Source organism: Dipodomys ordii, unplaced genomic scaffold, assembly GCF_000151885.1.
Source record: "Dipodomys ordii isolate 6190 unplaced genomic scaffold, Dord_2.0 Scaffold86, whole genome shotgun sequence".
Classification (NCBI taxonomy): Eukaryota; Metazoa; Chordata; class Mammalia; order Rodentia; family Heteromyidae; genus Dipodomys; species Dipodomys ordii.
In genome coordinates this window covers 5,403,514-5,421,839 of record NW_012267302.1, presented here as the reverse complement: position 1 = coordinate 5,421,839, position 18,326 = coordinate 5,403,514, and the positions used below count along the sequence as shown (strand labels likewise).

The 18,326-nt window shown below is 41.0% G+C and overlaps 1 protein-coding gene across 1 annotated transcript in view; it reads left to right on the top strand.

Moving 5' to 3' along the window:
- Window positions 1-18,326, top strand: part of Kcnma1 (potassium channel, calcium activated large conductance subfamily M alpha, member 1) — a 697,588-nt gene that overhangs the window by 395,008 nt on the left and 284,254 nt on the right. The window contains exons 4-5 of the mRNA XM_013025679.1: window positions 16,441-16,534; window positions 17,340-17,451. Coding sequence (XP_012881133.1) covers window positions 16,441-16,534; window positions 17,340-17,451 — 206 coding nt within the window. The remainder of the gene's footprint in view (window positions 1-16,440; window positions 16,535-17,339; window positions 17,452-18,326) is intronic.

Here is an 18,326-nt window from a genome sequence, read left to right as displayed (position 1 = left end):
TTTAATTACTCCTTTTGTTTAACGCCCCTCCCCCTAATCCCATCTAATAAAAGAATCATTGAATGAGTTAATCCAGTATAGACCTGCTATGCCCTGTAGTTATTCTGGCTTTGGTGTGCTCATCTAAAATCCCTCACAGATCCATCTGCATAGAGGAGCAGGGGTCCCTTGCAGGTCCTCAGCAGGGCTGAGGTGGGGAGGTGGGGAGGACCTGTTGCTATTGAGGGAGCTGTAGAGAATGATAAGGAGCCCTGTGCACAGGAAGGCTTCATCCCTAAGACTCAGGAGAGTAGCCTGGGGAAGGTGACTCTGATGTCATTTCATATGGCTGCTTGCTTGGTGGTGTTGTATGTTTGTGTGCCACAGTCAGCAGGAAGGTAGGTTGGGTTGCTACCCATTTGGGAGAGAAAGGAGGCCGAAGCTGGGAAGGATTAACATTCTTCCCAGGCTCAGACTCACCCTTTCTCTGCTTTTCAGTGGTGAAGTTACTAGGATTCTAAGCCAGAGGCCTAAGTTAAGTGTTTCCAACTTGGGAGGTCTAGCCATTCATCCCAACACTACAATGAGAGGGACAGATGAAGGGGAAAAGGATTATTAGTGCCTAGACAGTAAGCATTTCAGGCCATATTTGGGGTGCCGGCTTGAGATTTAAATAGAGGAAGACTTGGAGTCGGCAAGATACGTGTGCATAATTAAGCTGTTCCAAGTAAAGTGCAGTCCATTTGCTTATTATTTGAGTTCTGGTTCTGGAAAATAGCCAGAAGTCCTTGTTGTTTGAGGGGAACAGTCTGGTCCTCTTGAGATAATTGCTCCTGCTGCAGGGTGCAGCCTCATCATCAGATATAATTGCCCTCATCTGGGGGGTGATTGGTCCTTCTCACATGGGAGTAGCTTTGCTTCCTGGTCATTAAGACATTATTGATCAGACTCTGTTCAAGGAATCCAAGGTGACTGTGGAAGAGAATAGCTCAGAGCATTGGGAATGTGAAAAATGGAGGCCACGATGCCAACTTTTTTATCCTGCTTTGATTAACATTGGGCCCACGTGAGGAAGTCAGTACTTTTGAATAAAACACAGTTTCTAAGTACCTGTTGTAGTGACAGACACATGAGTTATATCTTTTCTTTCTAGCCTGATTAAGACTGTCTACACTGTCCTCTATAAAATGATGCTCTAGGGACCATCCTTTCCTGCTGAGCAATCCCTGCCCTGAGCATCTCCCGGAGCACCTGCTAAGCAGCGAGGTGGGGATGGTCATAGGGGATGTGTCTGTGATCCTAGGGTGAGCTCAGGGAATCATGTAGATTTCTTCTCTGTAAAGTTGTGTGAAGAGGGTTCTCATTCCCCGAGTCAGCAGTGTCCACTCTTCCTGGCTTCATGGAAACTCCCTACTAGAACAGATTTGGAACAAAGGGAAACCTACCTGAACAAGTGTGATCACGTGGCCACAGCGATATGGAGACAAGACTCCACTGTCTCTGCTTCATGAGTTGAGGGGTATGATTCCTGTCACGTCTACACTTGAAAGTGGAGTTTAAGTGGACATCAATCAAACACATTTGGTCCCTTTTTTAAGGAGAAAACATGTTGTCAGAAAATGACATCTTCCCCCTTATTTTCCTGACTCCAACAACAACAAAAGAGGCCTAGACACACATGTTGAATGTAACTCTAAGAGACATGTAGTCTAATATTAGCTTGCAATTCTTCCTTCCTGGCTCTGGCCATTACACCAACTCTGAAGATGCTGACTGTTATCTCAGGCAGCCTTCTGGAAACTGAGATATCTGAACCTTTTGAAGCACAGGACTCTGAGCAGGAAAATTATCCTGCTATGCTCTCTCCGCAGAAACTAACTGTGCCCAGGGTGAGGTGAGCATTTAGAAGGTGGTGGAGCTTCATAGCTTGGTGGTTATCACTGTGTTCTTCAGGGAATGAGCTATGAAGGCCAAGGGTCAGCTAGGACTGTTCCATCAGCCAGAAGTGTGACCCCCAGGCAGCTTGTCCGTGGATCTAGCAAGCACAGGTGTATGTCTGCTTTGTGTAGATTCTTGCTATTATTTCAGGACTGCTTTCCAAGTAGAAAAAGTAGGCTCTTAAAAGTAGTATTAAAAGGGAATACCGTTGGATGTTAAGGTACTTTAATTACACTGCAGTAACAATTCTGACCTTAGAATTCTCAGAGGTGACATGTTTCCTTTGCAATTCAATTTGACAAAGTGACCTCCTGGTTTCCATTCTCCTACTTCCAGTTCGTTTTCCAGAGTGGACTTGCTGTGAAACAATGGCATCATTTCTTTGCATTTAAACTTCTGCCGATAAGGTCAAACTCATCAGGCTATCCACGTGGGGCACCCGCAAGCTTCTCCATTTCCTGACTGGCCTCATCCAGTCCTGCACGGATCATCCTGTGACTGTTTATTTCTGCCACACTGTCCCTACTTCAGCACCTGATCCTAGCATCTCTCCCCAGTTGGTGTCCACTCATTCCGAAGGCCTATCTCAGACATACGCAGAGGTTAACTTCTGATTCCAGAGCCCGTTGGTGTGGTGTGTTAAGCCTAAATTTAAATATTCATGTTCATGATTAGAATAGCCAATCCCAACATTGCATCCACCATGTGCTGCTGACTAACAAAACAGTTAACATTTACTAACTCCTTGATTTCACTGAACAACTTGCCAAGGTAGGTATTCGTATGTGTGGGTGAGAAGATTGAAGAGCAGAGAGAGAAGTGATTTCATAACTAGCCAGTAGAATTCTGAAGCAAACCACTCTTGCATGTACATGCCAGAAATTAAAATCTGCTAAATGAAAGCTGATCACTAGCAGGAGCTGTTTTTCTGTTCCTTAAACTACTGTAGTGCTTGTCACTGAAAAAGAACCCTGGAGATATTTGTCAAATGAATAGTAGTATTGACTTTATCTTAGTTTTCAAAACTGTAATCCAGCTGGGCGCCAGTGGCTCTTACCTGTAATCCTAGATACTTAGGAGACTGAGATCTGAGAATCACAGTTAGAAGCCAGCTCAAGCAGGAAAGTTGATGAGACTCTTATCTCCAATTAACCACCAAAATGCTGGAAATGGAGCTGTGCCTCAAGTGGTAGAGCACCAGCCTTGAACAAAACAAGCTAAGGGACAGGACTCAGGAAGAGTTCAAGCCCTAATACTGACACCAAAATAACAAAGCAAATGAAACCAAAGCCAAAAAACTATAATCTGAGTAAAAGTAGGTTATTCAACTTAAGCCCATAAGTTTTTAAAGTTTATTTTAATTTCATTTTATTTTTTGTGACGGTCCAAGGCCTTGAACTCAGGGTCTCATGTTCTCCCTTGGCCTTTTCACTCCAGGTTGATACTCATAACACCTGAGCCACACCTCAACTTCTGGCTTTTTGCTGATTAATTGGGGATAAGAGTCTCTCAGACTTTTCTGCCCAGGCTGGCTTTGAACCATCCCCCTCAGATCTTAACCTCCTGTGTAGCTAGGATTAAAGGTATGAGCTACTGGCACTTGGCAAACCCCTTAATATATGAAAGGGAAGACATTGTGATCAAGTGGAAATAGTAGCATGGGGAGGGATGAGGGAAATGGTGTTAGGAGGAATCCTGTACATCTAGTCCACTTGCACATTCATATCTACCTGCCCAGGTGGACCCTGGGCAGTGTTTTCACTTGAGGTGTGAATGGTGAAGGGTTGCACTTGAGGGTTTAACGTGAGGTGTGAATGGTGAAGGTAGTGCCCTGCTCCTTCACGTTTACCATCAAGGCTGTGAGAATTGAACACATGGAGAATGAGAACCCTGGGTTCCAAGAGAGCATGTGAAAAGTCGCGTATAAACACGAGGCTGTCTTTCCCATCATTTACAACCAGAGACAGTCAGGAGGAACTGCGAGCTAGGATTAAAACACATGGCTCTTTGAGTTGTGTCCAGTACAAAGGCAGAAGGGATGGGGGAAAATATGTGTGAAGCAGGCTACTTAGAGGAAACCATTCTTCACATGGCTATTGTAGCCCTGCTATTAGAGGGGAGCTTCATGGGCCAGTACAGAATCAGTGGTCCTTTTATGCCTTCAAGAACTTCACTGATCATGTTGAAGCATACATGCACATTCACATGCATGCACACACAAGCAAGCATGTGCACATGCTCACACATTTTTGGAAGCCTCATCTGTATCTAAGCTTCCATTAAATGCTTGACCTATATGGGGTGAACTCACAGTTTGACCCGCCATGCCTACTGGGACGAAGGCAAGATGGCTTCATTGGGAGTGAGTTAAAATTAGGGTCATAGGTGGCTCTGGGGAGGAGACCTGAGCTTTCACCACTGTTGCGTTCCCTCAACACCGTGTTCCGTCTTGAGAGTCCTCATGAACACTGTAACCTCACTGTGAAGGGTATTGGCCATGGACTGACTCTTACTTTTCTGCCCAACCTCAACTCTGCTTCTGTAATAAACATGGTGTGTATCTAACTGACGCCTCACTCTTCCTGAGTTTGCAAAACACCTTAACAATGATTGTAAATATTCACAAAAAGACCCACAACAACTCTCATGAGGTTATTTGTTGAAGCAAAAGACACCATATAAAAATATGGAAGAATGTATGCATAGAAAAATACAACTGGGGAAACCATCTCATCAGAGTGATAACCAGTTCTGTCCTCCCTGGCCCTTCTGTCTCTCCCCTCCTCTACCCAAAGCTGCCTCTTTGCGCGTGTAATGCCAGCGCTCTGTATCGTGTTCTGTTTATAGTGGTTTGAACCTTTTTCTGCCTGTGTCTCTCATTGCTGAAGTAACACACCTCTCTCATATCAACTCTTACCCAGGAGCCGCACAGCAGACTCTTTGATGTAGGTCTTTTCTGCATGGCAGCCAAGGCCCAGTCGTGGTTTACATTGCATGATGCAACCTCACCCTTTTGGTTGTCACCTTCAGGTTAATTAGATCCTCTCCCTGCACTGCCCATGCATGCGACGTGCTTTTCCTGTTGTTCCTGAATGTAGCCAAGCACTGGACGCATGCATGGAATTAAAGCGATGAGCATTCCAATACACAGAAGCACCAGAAGCTAGGATTCTTCTCGGAAATCCTTGTGGACGCCTAATATACCAGTGTACCACAAAAGAGACTTGGTCCCTTGGAATTTCAACAATAGAACTCCAGGGAAAAGAAAATGGAATCTCTTGTTAGTTTTGTGCTAAGTCTGCACTAATGACCAGAAATTTAGCTAAAATCCCTTTTCTAAGTAGCAACTTACCTAATGACCCCTTCCCAATTCTATGTGGATGTGCTAGAATCACCAGTTTTACCATTCAATTTTACATCTTTCTGGGCATTGTTTTCTAGTTAAATATATAGACTTTAAAAAAAGTAACACCTCTTAAGCAGAATGCCCTGGGAAATGTAATCAATTACCTTTCCAGTAATATGTGTTTAAGGATACCATTAATTAGACTTTAAAAAGCATAAAAGTCATAATATAGTAAAGGAGTATTTTGTTCATTGGAGGCATGTTGACATGACATTCAGTAATATTGATAAATATTTATGATCATTTTTTTCAACTTGTTGAAATATATGTTTTTTGGTTACAAGATTGCCTAATAACTTTCTTTTACAAGTGATTTTTATTTTATTGTCTCATTTCCTTTTTCTTTATTTTTCCTCTTTGAACATGTACTTTTTCTTTCTTCCTTGTATTCTCAGAATGGCTTTTTTTTTTTGGTAAAACCTGATTGTAAAGGTCTGCTTTTCTCACTTGATTTTCTTAAGTTTCAGACAGATGGGCACTTTACATTTTAAACATACATTGGCTGCACTTTAGAAAAGTTGAACAATGGGGCTTTATCCAGCTCTCGTGATTCTAGAGGAGTGTAAATCTCTAGTGGTGCATCTTGTCAGAGCCTCTGAGACCAAAACCACTTATATGACCAGTCAGACTAACAGCTGAATGCTTCTCATCTTATTTGTCTCTTATTAATTATGATTGCCTCACATATGAGATGAGAGCCATAGATTTTGAACTCTTCCTACCTTCCTCTTCCCCTCATTCTATTAAATACTCTACTTATTCCATTGAAATGGACTTCACCTGTAATTTCATAACATGTTCTTTTTGTAACCAGTAAAGAAGTCCTATGAGTGGGAACATTCACCTTCCTTAAAGGAACTTAGATGGGATTTATGGCACAGACCCGTGCAGACAGGTGGTTCTCACCAGTGTGTTGGAGTGTTCTGCATTACTTATGAGAGCTTCCATCGGAGACTTTGGTAAAGCTAATATCTGAATCTCTTTGTGGGGTTCTATAGGAAAGAAACATTTTCCTCTTTCTCAGAAAAAAAATACAAGTTTCCTGGTAACAATGAGAGGGCAGTGGAAAGTGGGGATAAGTGGATCCATTTACTGACAAAGGACAAAGTCCTAAGAAATTTACCTCTTAGGTCTTCACAGAAATGTTTCTCCAGCAATGGGCAAACAACCCTAGAGAGAAATCAAAGATGTTTAATTCTATTGAACTAAAAAGGAACTGCAGGGGAGAGCTAAGGAAAAGAAACTTTTCCCAATGAGCAGATGAATCATAATATTCCTTTCTAAACTTGGATCTGAAAGTCAAGTGGACACCTTTGGTGTGGTAGAGTTATTATTTTGGTGGCATGAGCAGAAAGGAAAATAAAAATAACAAGAAAAAATGCTCCAGGAATGAAGAAAATCCTTTCATAAAGTGATTAAAAATGAAATGAGAAGAATATATATATATATATATATATATGTCCAGTCACAGGAATTATAATTCATTATCATTTTCCCCATTCACAAAAGGGGGTGATTTGTTTCTGAAGATAACTAGTCCCATCTGATTTCCCATTGTGTTGTTGGTCTGTACTGCCCAGATTGCTTTATGACATTCCTAAGAAATGACTTCCTCTTGGTGCTCAGGAGATTCATAACTACTAATAAGCTACATCCCAGATCTCCTTTTTGACTGTGAGGCTGCTGGGCTTGCAACAAAACTCCTAAATAGGAATACTTACAAACTGTCCATGCCTCAGCCATCCACCAAAGACAGAGCTATTTATTTTCCTTGTACAATAAGGGTATAATTATTTTCTATGATAGATGTCAGAAAGACATGTGCTAGGTCTATTCCTGCATCATTAAAAAAAATCCTCAGCAAGAATACAACCTCAGAATGTCAGAAACAGAGCTATCATAACTTTCCCTTAGCATTGCATAGAAATTCATATGTAACTTTTAGCAAATCAGCATCCTTTTGGTGAATAAATACGTTATGTGACATTGCCTTTTTCTCTTCAAAGAGAAGCAGCAGATAAGGGGAGCATAATTGTTTTTCCTCCAGATGCTCTCAGAGTTTCTGATTGGCAAATCTACCACATTAGGACTTTGTTAATGTAGAAGCTAGAAGGGACTGCTCTAGTGCCTTCCATATGTGGTTGGGAGGTATCAAGGTTGGAATTATCATGGGCCATTTAAGATGCTGGCTGAGGTTGGGGTTCACCAAAGAGAACAGGGAAAGGATCTGCCACATGCATCCCAAACATCCCCTTTGGATCAGACTCCAAGAATGTGCTAGGTCTGGCTGTGGAGTTGGCAGTGTGGGGTTTTCCCATCTAAGTCCCTGCAGGTTGACTCATAACCAGGTGGCAATGCCCAGTTCAAGCTGTGTGATTGTTAGACTTAGGCCAAAGGAAAGGAGGAGGATAAGGAAAGAGAGCATAGGTGTTAGTTATGTCGGGGACCAGTGCAGTGACCAGAAAATGCTCTCCTAGTCAAAGACCAGCATGTGAAGAAGAAAGCCCAGATAGAAGAGCTTGATGTCTACACAAAACTTCAACAACTCAAACAAGTCCCACAGAGACTTAAAAACCTGTTGTATGATAGGAAAATCTCAGTCTACTTGCTCAACTTTGCCTTAATGCCCAGCTCATAGTCAGCCTTTGGCAAAAGAGGACTCCTGCTTTTCTTTAGTTCCCTCTGTGATGAAGAGAACTTCTTATCTGAGGAGGTTTAAAGCCCAAGCAAAGTCCTTTGAAACTGTGCTCCAGGATGCTTCCTTCATGACTGGGAGCACTGGGCCATTGCTCCCCAGTGCTTGTTGGTTATTACTGTAGAGCTGGTTGTTTATGGGCCTTTTAATATATTTGTGACAACATTTAGTATCCAGAAAAAAAGCCATTGGCAGCAATTTGATGAATATTCTATTCCCAAGTAGATGTTTCTGCAAGTTAAGAACACACACACACACACACACACACACACACACACACACACACACACACACACACACACGCTTGGTGTTTGGGTTCCAGATTTCCCTTCGAACTGGGACTTTTTTCTGGCCCCTTTTCTCTATATCTTGTCAATTCACCCAGGCTCTCCCAGAGTGGGGTTGTAGTTGGAGTAAAAACATATATTTGTAGTGAAGGGTCCTGGACATGTGTGTCCACATGCATATGTATGCTCACCCACAAGAATCACCACATACCTATACATGGCTTATTGACCCTGCTCTTGAGGAATTTTAGATTTTTTTGGTATGTTCATGAGTCTGAATTCATTTAGTACTCTTCAAATCACCTACTCCATCACTTTCCTCTATTGCATGAGACCTTATTAAAGAACAGATGGGCAGAATTAGTGGAGGTAGGGAAATGGGTGCATAAGAACGAATCCTTTATGATTCTTCTGGCACTTTAGTGACAACAAATCTAGAAGCTCTTGTTTGGCAAGATCATGCTTTATGTAATAGCTGGACTCTGATTTATTATATAAAAGTTGCTGGCAAATAGGAGTACTAATTCTACTCTGGCAACAACTGTGATTGAAATAATTGTAATATGTAGACATGCTAGAGAAAATAAGCATTAGTGGGTAGGTTGTCTTGGACATCATTCTAAGATCCAACAGTGAAGAAATGGATATTATAGAAGTAGAATTAGAAAAGATATTTAGAAGATGCACGATTGTCTCATCCCTTGCCTCTCCTCTAGATCTACTTCAAGCCACTAGGGTAAATGAAGCTCTTTTATCCCTAAAGACCCGGGGGTAAGAGGAATGCCCATCCTCCTGTGAGCACTGAGTAAAATGATGTGTGTTTTTCTCTGTCAAGAAATATTAGCTAATTATTTAATACATATGCCAAAGTGAGGCCATCTTCATGGAACTACAGCCTTCCCTGTGTTTCTGTAATATAACCCCAAATTAATACTCCAATATACAGAGTCATATCAAGAGTTAGTGAAATCTCCGATCAAGAGTTCATGGTACATCTTGCCAGCCAGTTGGATTATAGTACAAGACTTGATAAGGGTACAACAAAGCAGATATAAATGAAATAATGAATTCTGCTGTGTGTTTGAGGCTCACATCTGTAGCCCTAGCTCCTTGGGAGGCTGAGATCTGAGAATTGCAGTTTGATGCCAGCTTAGATAGGAAAATCTGTGAGACTGTTATCTCCAGGTAATCACTAGAATGGCAGAAGTGGGGGTGTGGACAGTGTGTGAACAAAAACCTAAAGCCCTGAGTTCAAGTTCTAGGACCAGTACAAAGAAAGAAAGATTGTAAGAAGGAAAAAAAGGAAAGAAAGAAAGAAAGAAAGAAAGAAAGAAAGAAAGAGAAAAAGAGAGAAAGACAGAAAGAATAGAAGGAAAGGAAGGAAGGAAGGAAAGAAAGAAGGAGGAAAAAAGATTGAGTCTATCAATCTTAGTTTATTTTGATCATTACCTTTTGGGGACAATTTCTATGAAATGTTATTACTATTATCACCATTTTTAAATAGTTTTAAGCACATCTTTAACTTGTTGAGGTATACTTACCTAGTCATTAGCTATCATTCTTATAACAGCCTCCAAAATTTGTATCCTTATCCCCAGTTTACAGACAGGAAAACCAAAGCTTGGAGAAGTCAACTTGTTTTCCCAAGATAATATAAAACTAGAAGTGCTACCAGTGGAATTTTAATTCATCCATTTGTATCCAAAATGACCAACTTGCTGATTGTTGTGGAGGTTGATTTGTTCCTATTTTTCTTTCCATTAACGTGCAGTAGTAGATTAAAAATAGAGAATGAAGATGAAAATGGGGCCTCAAGGCTTCTAAATCTTCTTGAAAGAAAATATTGAAGAAACAGCAGGAAGTTTCATCTGAATTTTATGGAAATAAATTATATACTCATGTTCCATTGAGAAACCCAGTGTGTGAGGAACTGACATGTTTTGTTCTCTCCATCAACAACTTGAGTCATTCTCTTTGTTTCCTAGAACAATACCTCATCCTCAGGACCAATTATTCAGGTAGACACCCTGTGCCATACAATTGATCTGAAGTCTATTGCTAGCATTCCCCCAGTGTTCTCCATATTACTCAAAGCTCCAGATCCAGAGCACTAAGGATTCAGAGAGCAGCCAGGGTTTGTATGCCTCAATTTATTTCAACACACTTCCAACCATGCATATGTTTATGGCCGCTGGACCCTTCTCATCATTTGAACAAAGGCATAATTAGAAGCTGCTGTCAGAAAGATAAATGGATCTATTGATACAAATCGTAACTGAGGACTTCCCAACAAAGCCATTTAACCAGTGAACTTGGAATCATGGTAGATCGATACCACAAAGTAACACAAAGTATTTTCTAGTCACACTAGTACCATTGTGATGTCCAGGAAAAGTGTTTTGTGATTAAACAAGCATCCCGTTTTGATGTAATTATCATTAGTATTGATTATTCATTGAACACAAACCCATTTGTCAAGGATAGCAGCTTAGAAGACATCTATCTCAATATGTATGTCTTGTGATAAAATCACTACTAATCTAGGATACTTGCCTCAGTTTGGTTAAAAAAAAGACAGAGCTTACTGAACATATGCCCCACCCCATATAAATAGTAAAAGAACCAGTTCTGGAAAGATAAACTTTTAAAGTGCACAGCTATGATTAGGAAATTGGAATTGGCTCTGTGAAAAGCAGATAGATTCAAAACTTTTGACATGGATCTATTCAGAACCTAGAAGTTTTAGGGTGCTGGCCATTTCTTTGAGACAATGTTCTATATAACAGCAATCTTTTTCTCAATACTTAATTAGTATCATATTCACACTAAAGCCATTATTGTTATTAGTTCAGAAGATACTTTTCTGAGACCTACATGCATATAAATAATAACACTGCTTTTTAGATTGGGGTATATGGCAAAGACTCCCTTTTAAAACTAGTCCCAGCCTGAATAGTGGAGACCTTATATGCCTAGTTTTGTAGGCAGGCAAGTTAAGGCACTTAGTTTGTCCAATATACCAGATATTAACAGAAATCACTCATATCTTTCCACTCCTTAGCTGTAGATAAATCCCAAGTAATACATGTGTATGTGATGTCATCTTTCCTTTCTATTCTGATTGGATGGAATGGGATGCCAGGTTTGTTGTTGAGTTCATAATTAGGAGTGATCAAAGAATCTAAATAGTATCAGCTTTTACTATGCTCATTCTTACTCTAGAATAGGAGAAGGTGAGGAGAGTTTGGAGCAGGTTGAGGGTCATGAACAAGCAGACGGATTACTAGGAACTATTGCCATACAATGGAAGAGCTTCCTCTCAGCAGAAAGGGCCATTCTCTCTGATGGTAGCCTATCAGAAAGGCAAAATGGTGTAGCAGGAAGGCTAACTTGTCTCCAACCCAACTCCACTACCCATTTAACTTGGGTAGGTATTTGAATCTTTGCCTTTCTGCCTCTAGAACAGAGATTTTAACCAAGTATCTATTTCATTTTTCTATATCGTGAGGACTAAGTATAATAGTATATATAAAACTATTACCAGGGGTTATTATATTGAAGAATACTTGACCATGCACTGAATGAAGCACATAGGAATTGTAATGCTATAGAGATTCAGAGACAGGCGAGAAGGAAAAGGACACAGTTATTTGCCAAGCCTTTAGATTGGCCTTGAATGCTGCCTGAGATTTGAAGGCATGGGTAGAAAAATATTTGAAGAGTTTACAGCAAAATTGTAGATAGACTTGGGGATACCTAGGTCCCATTTATGAAGTAATGAGGGCAGCAGCTCCTGATGGCCAGGGATTTGGACCAAACACAGTAGCAACCTGAGAGATCCATGGGGAAGTAGGAGTTTTGGAGGTTCTTCACAGCCAGGCTCAGAGTTTGATGCATGAGGCAGGAGGGACCAGGATGCTGCATAAATGGCATCTTTTAATTAAATTAATCGGACAATATTTTAGAGTTGAGAAGAAGAGAAGCGTCTGCCATCATTAATTTTATCAAATGGATTCAAGTCTGTGGTGCCAGAGGGGCCAGCACTCTGGTGGGCTCTAATCCTGATGGGAATTTGCCAGACCCTGTTCAATTTAAAAAGGGACCAGTCGCAAGAGCAAGGAGAATCTGAATGTAGGAAATTATTTCACAAAGTGCTATTTTGTGCCTCAGCCAGTCCCTTGCCTATTAAATCCTCTTGAATGTTTGTTGTGGCTTCACATTTCTTTATTCCTATAAAACACCCTCTCTGTAGTCCCTCCCCATCTAGACCTCATCATTTCTCCTTTTAATCTGAGAGTGAAAATGTGCTCAGCAGGTGCTCTCTGAACGTTAATTGCAACGTCCACTGGTGACGCTTGCACGGTGGCGTTGTAATTACTTCCCTGTATCCTTTTAATTTTCCCCCCTCTTGCTCACATCTGAAACTGAAAATATCTGTTCAACCCCTTGATCTGAGCAATTAGTTAAGTGCTATGCAGCTGGCTATCTGGGGGCGGCTCAAACCCTTCCTCATCTCTGTTCAGGTCTGACTAGAAATCTTCTTGAACAGCAATGCCTGTAATTAGCATGCAGTTGAAGGAAATTCTTAAGAAACGGTGGTTCTCAAAGTGGGGTCCCCAGGTAAACAGCATTGGCATTATTGGGGGAAACCTTTAGAAGAACAAATCCTCCCTCATGCCAGACCTACTAGCTCAGAAATAGGGGCAAAGGCATAGAACTTAAGAAGCCCTCCAAGTCCAGGCCGAAGCCGACAGCCAGACACAGAGAGGCAGGAAAGCATACCTGGGGAGCACCAGCATAGGGGCTGAGAAGGGCCAGTTCCACCCTCTCATAGTTGACTCAGACTTCCAGAAGAACAACCGTCAACAGGGAGATTTTTGTCTTTTGCCTTCTCTTCCCTTTGGAAGAAAAGCCAGGTCAGCCCTTGCTTCAAAGCCTTGTCTTTTTGAAAGACAAGTTCCAAAGTCAATCTGTTTGTTGCATCTTCCTGCTCAGGGACTTGTATTGGAAATCATATTGGTGAATAGATGAAGAGTTACGTTTCCCATATTGGGTGAGTCTCACTTCTCCTCCCTAGAGTTATCTATACTGAAAATACAGTGTTTGGAGAGTAAAGAGGAAATGAGTTTATAGTTTAGCCTCAATCCTATAATGAATGCTTTCCTATGAGAAAAAAACTCTTCCTTAAGTTTCCTATAAAAGTACTTCTAGGATCTTGGTCAAAATCCCATATTTGTCTAAGGTTTTAGCATCACACTGGATCTCTGTATGAGAAGACCCTAGGAACAAATAGCTACTGAGAATTATTAAGTCTTTGTATTATATGGCATTGGTTAACCAATAGATGCAAGTCCATCTATTGCTCCCAAAGTCACAACTAAGGGCTTTCCATTCTTAAAATACCACATAGACATTTTTCCTACTGGTGACATGCACCCACCTAAAGCCTTCTCTGATGTGGGCAAAGCATCAGTAGAACGAAGCTATAGATTCAAGTGTATGATCCAGAATTGCTGTCTTTTGTAGTTTAAACAGACACTATTCCTTGCTAATACTCAAAAATTTTATGTATTTGAACAAGGAAACCCTTCTACTTAATATGAAGAGGAAGAGGAGTTTACATTTCATTCTCTAATCATTACTCATAAAGAAGAAGTCTCTTGGAGAGAAAGATACATCCCAGTCAGTCAAGCTTTTGATTGTTGAATGATGTATCCTCTTTTTACAAGATCAGTGGACTTCCCCTGGGGTTGTTTCCACACAGGAGGTGAAATAATGAAGCTTTGGAATCTCCATTTTGGGCCTCTGATTGTGTGAGTCTATGAACTATAGGTACTTGAAGGGTTTATCTCAGAGGGGATCCTGGTAAACAGTTCTGATGCCACTTGAAAAACCAGGACATGGCATTGCTCCTGGGCCTCCTGTGGTAAGCAAGAAATAGCTCAAAGGGAAGTAAAACACATTCCCTGGTCACTCTGGATCTTCCCCTGTCTCAGCACCTAACTATTTTGCCCCCTTCCCCACTGGGTCATGTGTCAGGGTATAGTAGCTCATACTACCTGTGAGCTTAATGAGAGCTAGGACTCAAGAAATCATCATGAGATGGTGATGCAGTCAGTTCTAAATTGTTGAAAGAACAGGGAGAAGGGGTCTGTTACATTTTGTGCCTTGTTTTCTATACACTTGGGGGAAGGGTGTTATGTTTTTCAACACAGTATTCTCTAACTTGAAACCTTTTCAAGTTATTGCTCTGGGGTAGGAACAATACAGAGGGAACCACAGAAATGATCAAAAAGCAAGGAACAAGGAAAGAAGTTTGCTACAACATGGTTATAACTATAGTAGCCAGGGTGTCTGATATGGGCACACCTTGTAGGTCTTGTTCTTGAAATAAGCAAAGTCTCACCATAGCCAGGGAATTGCAGAAGTGAACCTTATTCACTCTGGCCCTGGCTTTTCCTTTTTTTCCTTTTTCCTTCATTTAAATGTGCACCTATGCAGGTTAGCAGGCAGAAAGAAGTGATAGGCTGTAATATGTATTGCCTCTTAGCTTCTGCCTCCTTTTGGCATAACCAAACTCCACATTGTTTTTTTTTTCCTTCCATTTCCCTGACTTAGAAAGAACCAGGCTGTTGTCATAACTTTTGTAAAAGCACTGTTTTCAGTGCAGTTGTTTTTGTGCAGTTTGCTTAGTTTGTAAACACAAATGCAGTGTACTCTTCATGCTTGTCTGGAAGTTTTAACACATCTTGGTGGTTTGGGAGATGGCAAGGGGCATGGCTGACCTGTAATCGGGATGAAGAATGGAGAAAGCCAATGCATGTTACATGATGAGCGAATTCCACAGACTGATGTACTATGCCTCTAGGTGGGCCCTTGCATTTCCCAGACTGCACAGATTCCTGCCTGTTGAAAAGCAAGCATTGTCCTTACTGAAGTACAACTATACTAACTGGTATTGCCTACAATGATTTCCAAAGCCCATGCTGCTTGGAAATCCTTCATCTTGCAGCTAGCAAGAAATATCTTCCATCTCAAGCTAGCTCTCTCCTAGAAGGAGAGGTCCGTGTTGCTTCCCACTTGGGGAAAACATTTTGGTTTTTCTGTTCCTCTTTCCCTCAGCTCACTTACTTTCTTGTTCCTGGCCTGGGTGTTATCTGTTTACGGATAACAGTATACCATGAATTCTCATTCACAGCTTTGAGATGTTTAGGAGGCTTTCCTGCTTCCCACTCAGTTCAAACCTTGGGACTTTTCACACACTGATTCTGTGATCAGTTGGCCATGGGAAAGCACATGGGAGCGATGTACCAGTTTGTATAGTAGTATCCTTGTGAACTTCCTTCTCCTAAAGAAAATAGAGTGTGCTGGGGATGTGCATTGGCTGCTTGACATACACACAGAGCCAGTTAACTCGCATGCCAGAGCAAACAAAAATTAACCCTTAGAGTACTGCTTCAGCACTTTGGTTTAACCATCTTGAATTTTGTTGGTGGAGTAATGGTTTCATCCCTAGATCGGGGTATCTCAGAGAAAGTCCATATTTAGTCTATGTAGAAAATCAACCAGGATCTTCTCAATGGCTTGCTTGAGATGCTCCTGGGTCCTTTATTTACTAGTCCTTTAATGGCTTTTTAAAAATCCAAACATGGCCACTGTATTGATGGAGAATGAACTCCACTTCGAATATGCTGGAGGGCACAAGAGCTTGATGTTTTTTTTTTAGCCATGGTGTTTGTCCTCTTAAAGAAGGAAGTCAGTTCTTTAAGGGTTAATATGAAATCAAGGAACTTGATGATCATCTCTCCTCCTGCTTGTCTTTCCTCCAAGGTGTTTGCATGATTCTCTTTAGATTCTTAGTTCAACTGTTGAATGATGATTAAAAAATAATACATACATAAATGCTTTCCCAAACCCCAAAAAGCAAAGCAAAGAACAAAACACTGAATGATTGAATGGAAAGCCCCTTGGCAATGCTTGCTTGATCATTACAGAGGGTAGAAAAACCAAATGTCATATTTGATGAACATTCATTTCATCCTTTATCCTGTGTTAGCATCATTTCTCGGCATTGTGGGAGTTGTGATGATGTTTTTCCATTTACCTCTTGCTTTTTGTTTTCTTCCTGTTAATAGCCCAATAGAATCCTGCCAGAATTTCTACAAAGATTTCACATTACAGATCGACATGGCTTTCAACGTGTTCTTCCTTCTCTACTTTGGCTTGCGGGTAAGTTTTGAATTATTATTTAGTATGCTTAAACCCAGGGATCATCCCCGAATCTGCTTCAGCCCTCACAGGCAAGGTGAAGCCCAAGGTCCCTCCAGGACAAACAACATACCTGTTTTCTGATTTTCCAGTGTGTGAGAGACCCCTTCCTTAACTAGAATATATTAACGCTATTTCAAGGGGAAAAAAACTAATTGAAATAATGATGATACTGCTATTGGCCAAATGTTTGTCCTCCCCCTGTTCAAACATAAAGCCATTGCTCTTTAAAATTAAGTGGAACAAGCCCTTTAGCTCTTAAAATCATGGCTACCTGTACTCAGCTCAGAGAATAACTGAGAGGGTGAGCAAGGAAAATAGACTGGCAGAATTTGTAGCTTGAAGGCATATACTAGAACCTATTGTACACAGTACTGTCCATAATCTGAATTTCCGAGGGGTGTGTGTGTGTGTGTGTGTGTGTGTGTGTGTGTGTGCACAAAATTATATTTACATTAGAGAGTCTACTGAAGGTGAGATTACTCAACACTCTCTATGAGGCTGTTGGAAACTGCAAAGAATATATTGTCTGATTCTTTCTAGAAAGTTCACATAGCCTATAGTCCCTTTGTAGAAATGGCTGTGTCTCCAAGAAGATAAACATGTGATTGATATAGGAGAACATATGTGATAAATAGAACATCTTCCAGACCATGACAAAAAACCTAAAATTTACTCTCTGGCAAAAGAATTATAGATTGAATGTCAACACAACACCATGATTCTCATTTCCCCCTCTCTCTTTCCTGTTTCTTCTTTTCCCCAGTTTATTGCAGCCAACGACAAGCTGTGGTTCTGGCTGGAGGTGAACTCTGTAGTAGACTTCTTCACGGTCCCTCCCGTGTTTGTATCTGTGTACTTGAACAGAAGTTGGCTTGGTAAGTCCATCTCTTTTGCTTTCTTCTTACTAGTTCCTGAGCCATGATCCAATCAATATATGATCTAGGGTAGGCAAGGAGTCTGGACTTGTCCTGTGCAAAGAAAGTTTTGTGTATGAAGGTGAACAACTCTTTCAGAGCTCGGGAAATTGCTGGTGACAGTTCTCTTTTGGGACAGCAGTCCAGAAAGATCTGCCCAGTTAGTGCTTCAGTTTTATCATTGTTGAAGCTCAGGGGCCATCTTTGTCACGACCAGGACTTCTGTACTCATGGCTCTGTCACTATTCATTCAGGAACTTGGAGTCAGGATTGATTAAAGAAGTCCACGGGCACGAGGCCAGCTTCCAGAGTGATTGGTTCCGGTGCCCAAGATGGCTTGTCTGCCAGAGTTATCTTCTGTCTAGTTCTTAATCTATGTGTGGGTTATTTATAGTTGTGAATTCCTTTGTGAGGCAGGGCAAGAGGCAGCTTCTTAAGCCATCTCTGGCATTCCAGAAGACTAAGCTGTCTTCATGTATAAAGGAGACTTTTTGCTAGTATTATGTTATTAGATCATTTTCTATACTTGCTCAAGAGGTCACTTCCTGCACCTTCCCAAGAGGTCATTTTCTGTTTCCCCTCAAGAGGTCACTTTCTGCATCAGGATTAGGACAATTAGATGGGAAAACAACTTGTTGAGAAGATGGTCATAGAAGCAAAGAGCGTAAAGCCACAGCTTCACCTTTTACTTCCTGCATGTTTTAATTTGTTAAGAAATTGTGGAAGTGTTTCTGCTTCCATAGTAGCTACTGAGATGGAAGGGAAGCTGAAATAAGACTTGGAGGAATATTTTGGGGTTCCTCTGTCTTTATATTTTATATTTTTGGCTTAATTTT